Source organism: Rhinichthys klamathensis, unplaced genomic scaffold, assembly GCF_029890125.1.
Source record: "Rhinichthys klamathensis goyatoka isolate OS25496 unplaced genomic scaffold, OSU_Roscu_1.1 h1tg000114l_1, whole genome shotgun sequence".
Lineage (NCBI taxonomy): Eukaryota > Metazoa > Chordata > Actinopteri > Cypriniformes > Leuciscidae > Rhinichthys > Rhinichthys klamathensis.
In genome coordinates, this window is record NW_026606651.1 from 3,779,014 (window position 1) to 3,796,548 (window position 17,535).

General features: G+C 38.9%; 2 protein-coding genes across 3 annotated transcripts in view; one reads left to right on the plus strand and one right to left on the minus strand.

The window, feature by feature from the left end:
* Nucleotides 1–3,743, plus strand: part of nipbla (NIPBL cohesin loading factor a) — a 52,490-nt gene extending 48,747 nt beyond the window's left edge. For both annotated transcript variants that reach the window (XM_056254831.1, XM_056254830.1), the window contains exons 43-45: nucleotides 54–228; nucleotides 630–809; nucleotides 2,690–3,743. In XM_056254831.1, coding sequence (XP_056110806.1) covers nucleotides 54–228; nucleotides 630–809; nucleotides 2,690–3,058 — 724 coding nt within the window. In that variant the 3' untranslated portion in view covers nucleotides 3,059–3,743. The remainder of the gene's footprint in view (nucleotides 1–53; nucleotides 229–629; nucleotides 810–2,689) is intronic.
* A 6,068-nt stretch (nucleotides 3,744–9,811) lies between these two features.
* Nucleotides 9,812–15,735, minus strand: gdnfb (glial cell derived neurotrophic factor b). Its single transcript, XM_056254853.1, has 2 exons — nucleotides 15,685–15,735; nucleotides 9,812–10,379 (listed from the first exon to the last, which is right to left on the minus strand). The coding sequence occupies exon 2, from the start codon at nucleotides 10,297–10,299 to the stop codon at nucleotides 9,958–9,960; it is 342 nt and encodes a 113-aa protein (XP_056110828.1). The 5' UTR covers nucleotides 10,300–10,379; nucleotides 15,685–15,735; the 3' UTR covers nucleotides 9,812–9,957.
* Between the last annotated feature and the right edge of the window lie 1,800 nt (nucleotides 15,736–17,535).

Here is a 17,535-nt window from a genome sequence, read left to right on the forward strand (position 1 = left end):
TTGCTATATGTTTTATATATATATACTGTATTTATTCTGCTCTTTCAATGCAGCAAAATTCAGAAGTACTCTCCCTCAGAGTCGGCCAAGGTGTACGATAAAGCTGTCAACAGGAAGACGTCGGTCAACTTCAGCCCACGGCAGACCATTGATTTCCTCCACCGCGATGAGGTTCATGACGAGCTGACCTTCGAGCTGAAGAGGAAGATCGTCAAACAGTACCTCGATGTGAGCATACTTATTTTCTTTCAGGGGAATTTTTTATTTTTATATATATATATATATATATATATATATATATATGTATGTATAAAAAAATTAAAATGAGAAAAAATTTAAATGAGAAAAAAATGAGAGAGAAAAATAATGGGACAAAAAGAAATCAAGAGACATTTAGAATAGATAAAAATGTGCGATTAATTGCGATTAATCGTGAGTTAGCCATGACATTAATGCGATTAATTGCGATTTAAATACTTTAATCGTTTGACAGCACTAATTAATAGTGCTATATATCACTATTAATTATTGCTGTCAAACGATTAAAATATTTAAGAATGGGGTGTTGTAGAATGGGGACCTTCAAGTCGATGTTGAAATTTATACTGCATGCTCTACTTGATTCTCAGTTTAAGTTGTTAATGGAGCACCTGGACCCTGATGAAGAGGACGAGGAGGGAGAGACGAGTGCAAACGTGAGGAATAAAGCCATCACCGCACTGCTGGGGGGAGCAGGCACAAGCCCCCGAAACCACCACACACTCGACTCGGAGGATGAGGAGAGTGACGGAGAGGAGAGGACACCAGGGGTAAGATCATACTAGTCTGATTCTCTTGCCAGCTTATTCTGGCCAAGTACCACATACTTAGAGGGGACGAAACTGTCTGACTGAAACAAGATCATTACTTATGTTTTGTTTTTGTGTCTTTCGTCACCTTTATTTATATAGCACTTTGTACCATACAGATTGTTTCAAAGCAGCTTCACAGTGATTAACAAGAAAATAACAGTGTTAATGTTGCCAAGTTCTTCCATTATGAAAATACAATTTCAGTGGTAAAGCAGCTCTAAAAAGACAGTAGTGTAATTATTCAACTCAATTTGGTTCAATGTTGATTCCGCTGATTTAGTTCAATAGCAAAGTTCATCAGTTATGAAACAAACTTCTACAAATACAGGAATAATGTATATAACTATAAAGCAGTTCTTTAGAGAATAATAGTTTCATTATTCAGCGTAAGTCACATGATTAAGTTCGTCAATTATGTACAAGCTGAATTCAGCTATAAACATCTCTAGAGAAGGCAAGTGTTATTTAGCTCAAGTCAGTTCAGTGTTGATTTAATTCAGTTCAATAACAGTGTTGATGTTGCAGTTCATCAATTATCAAATTAATTCAGTTTAGCTTTAAAGCAGCTGTACAGAAGACATTAGTGTCATTATTCAGCTCAGTTCAGTGTTGATTCAATTCAGTTCAATAATAGTGCAACTTGAATCTGCTACAAAGCAGCTCTACAGAAGAAAATATTGTCATAATTCAGCTCAATTCAGTTCAAGCTGTGTCAGTGCAGTCAAATCAATGATACGGTATTAGTACTGAATATTAAGGCTCAATCCGAAATCGTCCCCTAAACCCTCATTCAAGGTTTCCCATGTTAGTCCACTAATACAGTTCACTTGAAGGACTAAATGAAAAAAAGTGAGCCAATTCGGACAGTCGTTGAGCGTACATCGGCTGTACACTCGTTTTTGCGGTGCAATGTGGGATTGAATAAGTGCACTCAATAATGTACACTATGGTTTTAGACACCACTACAAATGACTGTCCCTTCAAAGGGGACGATTTCGGATTCAACCTAAGACAGTGGTTCCCAACCTTTTTTTGTCTGAGACCCCCTTTTTCCCAAGAAAATATTTTAGGGCCCCCCCTTCACATTTAATGATATTATCGCTCTTGTAAGCTTGCAGCAAGGATGACAAAATGTTGTTTTCAAACAAACGGTATGTTTACTATAACCAGATATGTTTATGCACAAATAATAGCCTATAATATTGAAAATACAATAACAAAAACATCAGTAGGCCCTTTGTAATTGAAAACCGCAAGCCTAGGAGAAGCCTATATATTGGCCCTATTTGAAATGCAAAAACAAATATTCACACTGGTGTGTAGGTAAAAAAAAGAAAGAATATAGGCTATTACTAAATGACTGCTGTCTGGGGCCTCAATACTTGCAAGTAATTTGTGAGGCTTTATCAATGTGAGGCTTTATTTTTTTACGCTTTTGGCACAATAGCGAGCGATAATAAACTTGCGTTTATTAACAGAATAATGCGTCTTTCGGAAGAACATTGTAGCCGGAACTACTTCTCTCTGTGTACGTCTATGACGAGTCACGCAGGTACTGGGCTACTCCGCAGCAGCAGCGATCTGAACCAGTGTAAAATAGTCCCAATGTAAACACTTATTATAGGTGTGCCATAGTGGTTCAGGATAAGACAAAAACACGGATTGATGGATTCATGATGAACTCGCTCATTATATACATTTTGAACAGAAAAAAGTTAAGGACTTTTATTTAATGCTCATTGCTCAAAACTTTTCAAATTTTGCTGAGGCCCCCTTGTGGGCAGCGACCCCCCTGTTGGGAACCGATGGCCTAAGAGTCTTTTAACCCCTCTTCACAGGCGTCTCGACGCGGGAGGCGCACGGGAGACTCTGCGGACATGCTGTCGGCGAACATGAACGAGTCCGTCAGCGCGCTCGACATCATCGCCATCCACTGCCCCAAATACCGAGACCGGCCGCAGATCGCACGCGTGATCCAGAGGAACAGCGACAGTTACAGCATCCACTGGATGGCCGGCTCTTACTCCAGCACTTGGGCTGAAGCCAAGCGCCGCGACGGACGCAAGCTGGTGCCTTGGGTCGACACCATCCGAGAGACCGACATCATCTATAAAAAAATCACACTCACCAGTGGCAACAAGCTCAACCACAAAGTGGCGCAGACTCTACGTTCACTCTACGCTGCCAAGGACAGGAACTCCAGCTAATAATACGTAAACATGCACACGCACTCACATACCTCCCCATCTCAGATTCTCTCAGCCTAATGCAACAGCCAAACACATCTCCCGGGTCAGCCAAACATGAACACACAAACACGAGCGGCTATTCTACACTACAGACTCCTCTCTCTCTCTCTGATGCACTCTGGGTCTGGTGGTGACATTTTGCCCTCTGCGCCAGGGTGCATCGTCGTATCGCAGGAATAAAATGTTTGGAGAAACATTGTATGGGTGCTCCTTCGCTGTTGTGCAGCAGATTTCTGGTTGTTTGATTTCTACTCCCAGTGTATCATAGTTTAACATAAAAATATTGTTTATATCTATAAAAGAAATTTAAATATATACTGAATGTTGAAAGAATTAGTTTGTTGATGTTTTTACTTTAATTCTTTCTTTTTTTTCTCATTTTCTTTTCGAATTTCTTAGCGTTAAGCAGCTTTCTATAGCTTAGCTCCTCCTTTACTGGCTGATGATAATTCTCTCTGTTGAGCTGTTTGTCCATTTTGTACGATAGCACCGTGTGGCTGTAATTTATTGTGTATAGCATGCAGTGTCTGTGAGGAGGGCTGTGTCGAAGGAGATTTGCGATAACAGGTCGCCCTGCTCAGCATAAAGGGACTCACATGCCTCTGATGGAACAAATACTGCAATAAATTTTCTACTTCTCTTACTTGCAAGACTCATCCTGTCCGTTTGCAACTCACTTTAATATTTTAGCATTTTTTTACCATGCATGCTTTTTTGTTGACAGATATAGTGACGAGAGGACGGAGCATTATGCGGGGACGACACGTCCAGTGTGTTGGACGGCTTTTGTAAAGGTGCACCGAGTAATTTTTTCTATTACAGAATGCATTAAGAAATGAGCACTTTTTATGGTCACACTTTATTTTAATGTGTTTGTGTACAGACACCGAGTAATAACAGCATGTTATTACTATAGGTTAACACTGAGACAAAAATTTCAACAATGATTAAACAGTAATACATTAAATACATTGGAGCAGAAAGACTGAAATAGTATTTTCTTGTAAAGCACTCCAATAATCTGTTTAGTGTTGCTTGTAATTATGCATAATATTGTTATTACTATAGTTAATGCATGTAGCAAGGGCACATAAAAATGAAGTGTTACCCTTTTTACTTCTTTATTTATCAATTTAATTACATATTGGAGCACATTCAGGACCAAACCACATCTGCGCACAAGAATGGTACTTATAATATGTATACAACCGTGCACTTGCAAGATGTTTTATTCCTCTTAATGTGGTTGTTCAGTCATTTTGCTAAACATTTAATAATGATATATGATTGAATGAAACTTGCCTTAAACTAACTTTTTCCAGGCAATGCCATCCTTCTGTTGTGATATCATCTCATATTCTAAGAGTCATCCAGAGCTGGTGGGGTCAGCGGAGAGACTAATGTAGGAGACACCGAAACAAACGTAGTTATTCCATAATATAGCATACGGCTATTACTTTTATTTCTGCAATATACTGTATAGCATGTACTGTGCTATACAGTAATGTAATGTTCTATGCACATTTTATGCATAGAAAACCCAATTACCTACTTTATTTTTTAATTTGTGTCATTGATGAGCCGTAAGTAATTAACACTAAAGCCTACTGCATCATATTTACACATTTCCAAGGTCTCTAAATTATCAACATGATCAAAACTTTGAGTCAAATATGATTCATCAGGTTTTTAAGGAACATTTATCTTGACCATTGTATTGTATTGCATTATACACTACCCAGCCAAAAAAAAAAAGTCACTGTTTGGATTTAAATAGGCAAATGTTAAGAGTCTATGATTGGATCATAATTGCAGTGATTATGTTTCTAGCATGTTATATGTTTGGCAACAGTTCTTCTAACACTAATTGATGGAGTGTGTAGCTTTTCATTTCTTAAACAATCATGTGATGTAGGAAGACACATCATGGCCATATTCCAGTTTTACAATGTCTAGATTCATCAGGCTCAAATTGTGAAGGAATGGTTATCATGAAGAATCATTTTCACACATTAATCCAGAGCTTAAATTCATTGAAAGTCTTTGGGATGTGCTGGAGGAGACTTTACAGAGTGCTGGACTCTTGCATTGTCAATACAAGATCTTGACCAAAACTTTAAGCAACTCTTGATGGAAATAAATGTTGTGATGTTATTTCCATCAAGATGTGCATCAATTTTTTGTCAAGTGTAGGAAGTCCCTGAATCCATGTTTTCGATGACTGTGAAAAGCCTGAATACTGCATTCTACAGGATTACTTTTTTTTCTTTCAAATGTGGCTTGGTTTGTTTATGTCCTCTTGTACAGGAAAGCTTCTGCTCCTGTACGGCTCCAGTTTTCCTTCCTGTAGTTTAAACAGTAGAGCATACAAGTGTTCGATTCTGTGGGAATGCATGAACTGAAAGAATATGTACCTTAAAAGGCAATAAATTCATGTGCCAAATGTTTGAATGTAAATATATGCTACGTTTTAGGATTGAAAATATCTTGCCTCATGTGACTTTAGAAGTCAGAAATGTTGTTCTGTTAACCTGTTAAATGAAACCTTTCCTATGAGCCAAAACATGAGCACCAGCCTAATATGCTGTTGGTCCTCCTTGTGCTGCCAAAACAGCGCCGACCCGCCGAGGTCTGGACTCTACAAGACCTCTGAAGCTGTCCTGTGGTTTCTGGCACCAAGATGTTAGCAGCAGATCCTTCAAGTTCTGTAGGTTGTGAGGTGAAGCTGCCATGGATTGAACTTATTGGTCCAGCACATCCCACATATGCTCAATTGGTTTGAGATCTGGGGATTTTGGAGGCCGGATCAACACCTTGAACTCTTGATCATGTTCCTCAAACCATTCCTCAACAATGTGTGCAGTGTGGCAGGGAACATTATCCTGCTGAAAGAGCCCACTTCCATCAGGGAACACCATTGTCATGAAGGGTGTACCTGGTCTGGAATGTTTAGGTCGGTGGCACGTGTCAAATTTACGGCCACGTGAATGGCCAGACACAGGGTTTCCCAGCAGAACATTGTCCACAGCATCACGTTCCCTCCACCGGCTTGTCGTCGTCCCACAGTGATCCCGGTGCCTTCACTTCCCCAGGTAAACGACACACATGTACACGACCGTCCACATGATGTAAAAGGCAAAGGGACTCATCGGACCAGGCGACCTTCTTCCACTCCTCCAAGTCCGGTTCCGACACTCATCTGCCCATTGTAGGCGCTTTCAATGGTGGACAGGGCTCATAGACACTCTGATTGGTCTGTGGCTACACAAGTGTTGTGACCACAGTCTATGGTTGTGACGCATTCCTCCCGTAACCATCATTAAAGGGGTGGTTGATTATGATTTCACTTTTCTAACTCTAGTTAGTGTGTAATGTTGCTGTTTGAGCATAAACAACATCTGCAAAGTTACAACGCTCAAAGTTCAAAGCAAAGGGAGATATTTGCTTTTAAAGAAATCGTTTTTTAAGGACTACAACAAACGGCTGGTAGGAACTACAAGAGCTTCCTTCCGGGTTAGTGACATCACTAACCCTAAAATTTACATAAACCCCGCCCCTGGGAACACAGTCCATGTAAAGAGGAAGACCTGTTGTAGTCCAGCACATTTGTGAGTCAGGTCTTTTCACATGCAATAGAAAGTCACTCAACAGTTCCTATACAAGCGATTTATAGATTACCATGACAGAATATGCTAATTGAAGATAGTTAACTCCACATCAGCATTCAGCAACATAAATTCATCAACTAACCATTCAAAGATGTCCTGTTGCATTCTACATGTTGTCACTTCTTCTTAGTCTCTCCATCTTTGTCTGACTCCGGTTTAAACATAAAAAACAGAACCGTTTCTGTCATTTTAGTGTATCTGCGTGAGGTAATCGGAGCTGCTAACGCCACACTCTTGAAGCTCCGCCCACTGTGTCAGGAGCTGCAGCTCATTTGCATTTAAAGGGCCAGACACAAAACGGTGTGTTTTTGCTCACCCTCAAAAAGTGACAACTTTAACATGCTATATAAAAATATCTGTGGGGTATTTTGAGCTAAAACTTCACATACACACTCTGGGGACATCAGAGATTTATTTTACATCTTGTGAAAAGGGCATTATACCACCCCTTTAAAATTTTGTGTGACTTGTGCCACAGTAGACCTTCTGTTGGCTCAGACCAAACGGGATAGTCTTCATTGCCCTTGATCGTGCTTCGATGAGCCTTGTGTGCCCAACACCCTGTCGCAGTTTTGAGGTTTTTCCCTCTTCGGACACTGTAAACTGGTCAATTCTCACCACTAAAACACAACACACAAGCCTTGTTGTTTAAGAGATTCTCTAAACCGCCTTGCCATATCAATTTGGCCCTTGTCAAAGTCGCTCAGATCTTTATTCCTGCCCACTTCTCCTGCATCCAACATTGATTACGAGAACTGATTGTTTGCTTACCATCTAATCTACCCAATACATGGCCTTATTAGGATGATCAACGATATTCACTTCACCTGTGACTGGTCATATAATGTTTCGGCTCATGATCAGTCTATCTATACCAAATTGAAGAAACTTTTAAAGTTAGGCATGTTCAAATAACATGACCCCCCCCCCCCCCCCCCCCTGTGAAATGTCATTAGTCCAAAAAAGATTTTATACAAGTACATTATGTAACAGTATGGATGCAAAACTTAATCTAAGTTCTTTGGTGTCATTTTTAGTTATTGCTGTAGAACGTCACATTGCTTTACCTGTCAGCAGGTGCTGGAAACAGGACAACAGGTGTTTGCTGCAATGGAAACACGTCATTCTGGGAGAAGAATGCATGTTATGACTGGCTACAGCCTGCATGATGGAGAGAATACGTGATTTATACTGATGAAAGAAACAGATAAGTGCCCAGTTGTTGATTTAGCTATACATGTTTACATGTAAATGTGAGCAGTGTATGACAAGTGGGCCTGTCGTATTAAGATAATGTTTATGATGATGTAGTATGTCCCAATGCTGGTGTACATGCTATACTTTCCCATCAATGAAGAAACCATGGTCTGCTTACCTGTTGTCTCAATTCCCTGTACTGCATATTAAATGAATCATACAGTGAGGAGTAGATGTGTTTAAATGAATTGGGAATACCCTCTACATCTCTCTCTCTCTAGCTGCAGTTTTGAGCTTGAAGCTGAACAGAAAGAAAAAGGGTAAGATATGTTTTCACACCACATACAGGCAGTGAGACGAGACTGCAAGGTCTAGCTAGTGGCTTTGGCATTTCAGAAAACCTTAGAAAGTCCAACCAGATAAAAAAAAAAAAATTGACTCAAAGCAATAAAGTATATGAAAGGGTAGTTCTTTCAGTATTACTTTTAGACTATTTGCATTCATTTTCAAAATAAGTACATTTTTAAACTTGGAATGTTACAAATGTGTCTACAATATAGGCTACATGTATGCACTACCGGTCAAAAGTTTTGAATAATTTAGATTTTCAAATATTTTTGAAAGAAGTCACTTATGCTCACCAAGGCTGCATTTTTTTAATCAAAAAACAGTAAAAAAAATTCATATTGTGAATAATACAACGGTTAGTTCCAGTCCTGGATTCTGATTGGTTGGATTGATTCAAATATTTTAAAAAAAGTTATTTTAAATAGTAATAATATTTCACAATATTACAGTTTTATTGTATTTTTGATCAAATAAATGCAGCCACGGTGAGTGTAAAGACTTAAATCATGTGTATGACAAGTGACAAAATCTTTTAAAAAAATCTTACTGACCCCAAACTTTTAAATGTTTTTTTTTTTCTTTTTCTTTTGTGGATCTTGAAACTTGTCTTGTGACATATCAGAAGCATATCCCATCACTTAACCTCAGAGCTCATGGTAGATCTGTTCTAGTTTCATATCAGAAAAAAAAAGATTTCTCAGTCGAAGAGGATTTTTACTTCCAGAACCCAACATTTACGCTCTATACATTCAGCCTCCCTCTCCTGTTTCTCTGTCTAGTGCTCGCATTACAGATTTACAGCAGCTAATGACTAATTACTAATGTTACTCTTGACCTGGGCCTGTGTTTGTCATGTTGAGGTAATGGCATTAACAAGGTTGTTTCTTGTTGGCGGGTGTATTAATGATGTCCTGTGTGGTGTGTGATGACACTGAATTAGAGATCAGGTCACGAACACGCTCCATATCTCTGGTTTCAGTCTCTTTCTTAATCATTTCCATCATCACTCTATTTTTACATCTTTCTTCCACAAACCCAAGCTCTTCACTGAGTCAAGGGGTAATCAATTCGGTCTTACTTTTCGGTATTAAATTAGACCAATCTATGTTTTTATGTAACTGACTCAAAAAACTTTTGAACAGTCTTAAAGAAAACACATTGATGACTAACTTGTAAGACTATCTTACTGAAAACTGTGAAACAATGTAAAGATGAGGTATTTTTTAATTAAACAGAATTAATAACAATGAAAAAATAACTAGGGGAAAAACATATAAATACGTATTTAAATATATATATAAATAGGGATTCAAATCATTCAGTTGGGTTCTGTTTTTAACATTGAACATAATCAGCGAAAATTCAAATTCTCCACATTAGTGGAGGTTAAAGGTCAAAAAGACACCATAAGAACTTTTAAAAACACGCAGCACACAAAATATTGTCTCATTTGAAAACCCTGTTGAGGAGACCACCATGCTGTATGTGTATTATAACATCCTGCAACACCTTTCTTGAAATTCCCTATCCTGTATCTTCTCAGAGAAATGCAATCATGGTGATTCCCTCAACCAAGTCACATGTAATAACCTGAAATTGCTTCCATTGATTTTCCAGTCTTGTGTCATTGTCTCCCACAGCTGCTTAGACACAGCCACATCTCCGTGCCGAGTGCCTCTCCATGGTGTGGTATATCAGGTTGTCATCCAGAAAGGACAGGTCGTCGTCGTATTGGACGGGTCGACAGCAGGCGGTGGGAGGCGAGCTGTGCAGAACGTTTTTATCACCGCCGGCGAGGCTGGTGAGGATTTTGTCGTAGTTAGTGAGTGAGTTTACACACACGCCGCTGCAGTAGCTGAATATCATCTCCTCCTGACTCCTGTAGCCCAAACCCAGATCTGACACTTTCAGCTGGACTTGTCTTAGTGCACATGCTCTGCCTTTTCCTTTCTCTCTCTCGTCACGACCTGGCCTCTTTCTGTCCATCCTGTTACGGAGGAAACCTCTCCGTTTCAGGGATCTCTTGAATCTGTGGATGAAGGCTGAGTCGGGAGCCGGCAAGCTGTCTGAGGACAGAGGAAAGAGATGTTCCCAAGTTTACACTACAGATATATCTGATTTTAAAGCAATGGGCTAAAATTTGAGCAGTCTGAACCTGAACAAGGAAGTTTTATGTGGACAGATTATGCTTTTTGCTTTAAGATAGCCTGGTTAAAACCAGACCATTCTCAGTTGTAACTGAGTTATGGTCTGGCAAAGCGTCACAGACAAATCATTTCCAGAGGGGCGTCACCAATGGACGTCGCGGATAGACCTAAACCCAATCAGAGCGATGAAGGAGATGACGTATGCAGAGCGGCCGAGTGTTGTTCTTTGCTCCGTTTTTAACAAAAAGGAAACGTTCAAATCGCTTAAAACAGACGCGATAGCTGATTCGAACGAGTGATGTTCGACGGCGGCATCCATCTTTGTAATGTAGGCTACAAAATCTGCTTCAAAATCCCAGCGCTGTCGTCATCGTGTAAAGCCCGCCCATACGTTTCCGATTGGTGCCTCGATTTCGACGGATTGGAAATGGGCTTGAATGAGCTCTTTGCCAGACTAACTTTCAGAGCAAATCTAAATTTGCCGGAAGTTGTCTGGGTTTTCCCAGGCTAGCTTTGAGAGGGACATATCTTGAAAATGATGTCGTTTAAAGCTGCAGTCCGTAGCTTTTCCTCTTTGTCGCCATCTCTCTGTTCGAAATCTGTAACTGCAGTGATTCGCGGAATTATCATCTTTACGTGGGTTGTAAATCGGCATGAAACAGCGCGGATGAACACAGTGCTTTGAGGCGAGTGGTGCTGTCAGTCACCGCGCTGTGTGGATACTGGCATACAGAATCACAGATTCACTTTTTGAAAGTTTGACCAACATAAGAATTTTCATAAGAAAATGTCTTCTGAACAAGTAAGTAAAATCCATTTTTGTTCTGACCAACTAAGGGGGAAAAAGCATTCGACATGATAAGCTTCGTTAGATTTAATCAACGCGATTTACAGCAACCGTGCAAATTATAGCCTACTTTGTTCTCAAATTGTTCATGTTAACAACATCAGCATTGCGTGACTAATGTTAAATGTAATGTGTTTTATGGTTAGCAGTTACCTGTGTAGTTCAGAATTCATATTCTCCATAATGGCAAAACGAGAAAGGCACAACAAAGGAAACTCCATAACTGTGTGAATTAAGAAAACGTACTGTTACACGATTGAACTATTGAAATGTCTTACTTGTTCAGCAGAAAAAAGCCGTCTCTTCTTCCGTTTTGAACCCCTTTAAAACACGGAGTTCACACACTTTTCAAAAGCCCCGCCGATGTTTAAATCCTTGTGTTCGCATGAGACGGTTTCTTTCTCTTTCTCTAGCCACCTTAAAGTCTTTTGGGTTTTATAACTGCTGAATCTCCAGTTGACACTGATGATTGTTGTTTGGATCTTTCTGGATGCCATAAGTTTAATCATGTAAAGTGCTGCGAGAAAAGCCTATACATCTAAACATCTCGTCACGCGCAGTATAGCCGGCTAGCCGAAACTCCTTCTTTATGTGTACGGGTGTGACGTCATGACGCAAAGACATGCTCGAATTTCCCGCGGAAACCCACCAGTACCACTGGAATTAAAATCATTATTACAAGCTAACCGCTTTGAATCTAGCTATGGCAAGCAGATAGTTTTGACCACTGGCAGAATAAGTTTTTTTTAATATAATTATTTTGGATTATTTTTAACTTAAAAAAGTTACGGACTGGAGCTTTAAATGCCCCCTAAATACACATTTTGGAAAACCATACTGATAGTCTCCCTGTAAACTACAAAAATGCGAACACGTGTATAGAGAGCCTAAGTCCCTCCCCTTCCGGTCGACCACCATGGGACCTTATTTCGGAAAAAATATTGTATGGTAGTCAATGGCGAGAGACAACAAATATTTTGATCTCGTTTGAATTGTGCCCTGAATTACACATATAATGTTTGTCAATTTAAAAGATACATTTTAAAGTCAAGAAAGTCGCAGTTTGATGTAAAACTGTCGAGGTATACGACTGTGAAAATACGTAAATACAAAGACTACAAACCCCAAAGGCGCACATTTTCTCTCAATGAATGAAGCTAACTTTACTGAAGCTAACGTCTGTCATTGTTTCTATAGTCTTACGTTATAATCGTAACATTACGCCGTCATCCCTGAGTGTTTTGTACCAGACTGCACACACACGAGCAGCGGATCTCGCTCGTTGTTTCGCTTCCCGGGAGATGTAGTTCATTGAGCGATTTTCACATAAAACTAAATGTTACTCTTCTGTTTTATGACAAACTGCGACTTTCTTGACTTTCAGAATTATCTTTTAAATTGACAAATATCATATGTGTAATTCAGGGCACAGTTCAGACGGTATAAAAAGATAAGTTGTCTCTCGCCATTGACTACCATAGATATTTATTATTTAAATAAGGTCAAGCGGAGGGGAGGGGCTTAGGCTCTCTATTACATGTTCAGTCAATAGACGAATCCGACGAGCGTTCTGTGTAGGCTGCCATCTTGTGGCGACGCCATTACTGAGCTGTTACCGGTATGTAAACAAACCTCCATGATAACCATAGACTGTGGTGATAACGCACCCTCGATGACAGCTCTATGTGACAGCTACAGCCAGGCAGAATGACTTGTTGGGTTGATGATGTTAGACAGTGGCCTCCAGTCACAGATGAAGGTACAAACTATCTTACAGATTATTTATGAAAATAGCTTGGCAAGCTAGCTAGGCTAACGTTAGCTAACGAGGAAATTATAAAAAGATCTGTCCATTTGGCAACAATAAATAAATGAATGACATCAAATAAATGAATTCATGTTTTTCATTTGTGTCCATTATCTCATTTTCACATTGCAAAAGGCAAGGGTAAGGTACAGCTAGAAAGTATACATAATATCGACCAATTAGTGTTTTTAAACCATGAAAAAAGAGGTCAATATAACAGCAGGAGAACAATTATGTCACATAACGTTACATTTAGCTCAGGAAAGCCATTTAATGACCATAGCATGTTAATTGAATAGAAAAAAATAGCTAGAGAGGAGATTTTGCTGAGCACTATTATTATTAAGCACAATTATTTAATGACATAAGTAAAAAAAATATAATGAATATGTAAATATTCATTATATCTTTTTTACTTATGTCATTAAATAATTGTTATTATAACAAAAAATGCATATTTAATTTAATTTATTTAAAAAAAAATCTGTCACAGTCAAGCAAATCAAACATTAACAACAGACATAACAGTAGCTGCTACTGTTACTAACGTTACTACCCCAATGTGCCCCTTCTGTTGTTTTAAAGGTATTCAAGAGTATTTTCTACTTCGCCTGGCATCCGATGATTTTTCAAAATGCCAACATGTTTTCCCACTCGACATTATAAAAGTTGTAACGTTAGTGACAGTCGTAAATCGCGGGCTGTTTATTCCAGTGGACGCAAGTTGCAAATAAAACAATAGGAGGCAATGGCGCAACGCTACCCAGCAACAGCTCAGTAATGGCGCCCGCTTACTTCCGGTAGTTTCGCCGGATTCGTCTATAGGCGCGTAGTGTTTCTTTACAAAGTGACATCGCCATCTAGTGGCCTGGCAGCAGAATACAGCGTTTTTGGAGATTCATGTGAACGATGATCATTTTGACCACGTTGTCATCTCTACATGAAACTTTTCAAGAACGCAAAGGAAAAACTTTTCCATTTTTAGTACAACGTTGTCGTGTAAATGTAATAGAGGCAAGCTAGTTAAAGCTGTGCGTGTAAACCTCTCTGGCCACAAGAAGAGCGCTAGTCTTTAGCGTTCTTGTTAGCGCGCCCGCCAACCATCCTGGAGACGCTGGTTCGAATCCCGCTCAGGGGTGCGTTTCCCCAAAGCATTGTTAGCCAACAATGGTCGCAAGTTTCGTTGTTATCAGCATAGTTCAACAAGTCTGTGTTTCCCGAAACCATTGTTCCAACGAACATTCACAAGAAGCATCGCAAAGTTGTGTGGTTGGAACGACAGCTCTCGACCTGTGGTTAGAAGCAGAGTTTACTGTTTGCATGACATGTGGACTCAATAAATCCTTATCTTGAGAAAAACAAGCTAACATGACATTCAGTAGAATCTATATAATTTATTTCGAATACACTTTACGTCTTTTGGTTTGTCAAGAGATTTAAAGCACCTTTTTTGAAGAGTGCGCTTGTGCGAACGTGATCTAGTAAGAACGAGTCTATGATTGAATCTGAAAATAAAGTAGTCCTCAGATGCCTGTAATTTGTCTGATAAATTTAAAAATTTGTCTGTAATTTATAGCAAAACACCTAGCATTACTTCGATCTCAAACCGATTCATTAAAAGAACTAGGAACAATTTTTGTTCAAGGAACTCCTTTTGGAGGAACTAATTTAGCAGAGTAGGGTCTAAGCCAGGACTAGGAACTATCCGTGACGTTAGTGTTCGCTGATTGGCCGATCGCACACGAAGAAACACCAGCACCCGCCATTTTAAAAAAAAAAAAGCTGTGTAAACACACAGATTATAGCCTATATATTTACTCCAGAAACTAACTCTACGAACATGGAAACCAGTGATAGACGGGCCTCTTAACCTTTACGCTGAGGAGAAAATCCAACACAACTTTGAGGGGACCAAGCCAAACATGATTATGTGTTTCTGCTCAACAACACTGGACATCAATCACACGGCATACGCTAATAACGTTTCATTACTGTCTACTTTCTATGTATAACAGTTCTATCTAATAACGTATTAGACAGGACTGTTTAGACAGAACGTAAACTGCATGTAAAACTAAATCCTTGTTTTTGCTGGAGAAACCCTTGGTTAGGGGACCTCAAGAACAAAAAGGACTGATAATAATAAATGATATGACCCTTTTAAAGTGCATCGCACATTGTGTTTTGACAGTATGTAAAGACGGTAGTGTTTTGATGTGCTTTGTGAAACGGTACCCCGCATTGATAACCATGAGAGTGCGAGTAGAGCGATCAAAGAGCCATAACGTGATATAGTTTGCATTATTCTGACAGCTTTTAGCAACAATACTGCTTTTGTCCACAGGCACCAGATAAAATACAGGTTTTCTAAACGTAGATGAGTTGTAAGCTGATAGAACTAGAGTAGTGTGTGTCTAGTGTCCCGCCCAGGTACAATGGGTCACCTGAAACTTCTTTACTTAACCACCACAACAGTATCAGGTGTGTCCCGAAACGCGCTTTATCACACCTGTGTGTATTCGTGTGACTTTTATTTATTTAATAATAAGAATCAAGTAGCTTGTCCTGACCTGAGGGACTTCTTGGCTGCGGATGTTTGATGGTACGAGCATCAGGCAGATTTTGGTTGGCTTTTCTCAGCAGGTCCAGTCTTTGAGAACACTGAGTGTGTGGTTGTGGACAGCGAGAGTGTCCGGCTCTTTTGGGGTTTTGTAGAAGCAGCGGGACAGACGACACGCCGCTCAGCATCAGTGCACACGCCAGCATCACAGCCCAGATCTTCATCTTACTCTCTCCTCAGCTCAGAGAGCCTGTGTCGGGCAGCACACACTCACATTACACACATGAACTTCACTCAGACCGTCGTCTTAGAGTATAAATCTCTTTAAACTGCAGCCTTTATTGTATTGTATTTTTATCACATTTATATCACATACTTTTAGACAGCCCGGTTTTGTACATTTTTGGAAAAAAATGAATGACAATACATTAAATTAATATATCAGTTAAGACAGATATATTGCTTTTTTTGCGGTTGTTACAGTTGTTTTTATTGATTTACTTAATTTCTCTGTCAAGCAAGTTTGAGCTACTGCGAAAAAGGCACTTAGGTATTACATTTTCATATAGGCTAATAATAATAATAATTATTACTATTTAACTGATAGTATAATGTTGTTGTTATTACCCCAAACACTTCTTTAAAAAACACAACTGGCCACTATATGAAAAAGGCACTTTGTAAATTAAATTGATGACAATAATAATCCTAAATATATAACTTAATATGGTGTTATTATATTGTAAATTATTAAAAAATAAATACAATTTAAAATATCCACAACTAGCGACTACCTACTATAAAAAAGCACTTTCTAAATTTACTTTGACATAACAACAATTTAATTTTATAAAGCATTATTTATTTTTTATTAATAGCCCCAAAACAATTTACATTAAGTTTAATAAAATACACACTTAGCCCCTGGTTACTATAATAATAATTTAACTTAATTTAACACCATTAGTAGTAGAATAAATAGTAGTATATAGCCTCAAATACAATTTAAAATTAAAACTTAAAAACTAAAAAAATAGTGATCAATGATGCTTTTAAAAAAACATTGAAAAGGATGTATGATTATACACTCACCTGAGTTCAGCTCTGTGTATCCTGCCATCAGCACTGATGATCACAGAGCCAAAGGTGCTTTCCGAAAACATTTATAAAATAAAAACAGTGCATATTATATTTCCTTTCAGCTCTCGTGTTCTTCTGCTGTCAGGGATCATCGCTGACAAACTACATCAGCCTCTTCCTGACGGCGGTTTAACATATGATCCACAATATATTATTATTGTTGCTATACATCCACTTCAATATATCAGATTATGTTTTTTAATTGTATTATTTAATTGTTCAGGTCCAGTCTGAGTCCAGGTCATTCCCGCGCCAGCTGTGACGATGTGCAGTGCGCGTGAACAGTTCGCGCGCTCAGTCAAAACACGCTGAGTGACATCATGGATAAAGCAAACCGTCTTCTGGATATTATTTAAAAGTGCTGGAAAGAAAGATCGCTAAAGATACATATGCAGTAACTCTATTATGAAATGTATGCTGCCTTCACGTGCTATCGGAAATATCATAAATACTAGTTCCCTAGGTAAAAAAAGAAAAGAAAAAAAAGGGGGACAGGATCTCCCTTTCAAGTCAAATTTTGAATGCGATTATCTCGTAGTCACGACTTCAGAAGTGGGAAGTAGGAAATGTCCGATAACACGTGAAAGCAGCGTTATTATAATTTTTTTTCCACATATTAATTATTGTATTATTTATATATTCAAGTGATCTATTGTCTCGTTTCACAAGAATTCCGTGCTGAAGGGATAAAATACAATACCTCTAGGCTATATCCACCTGC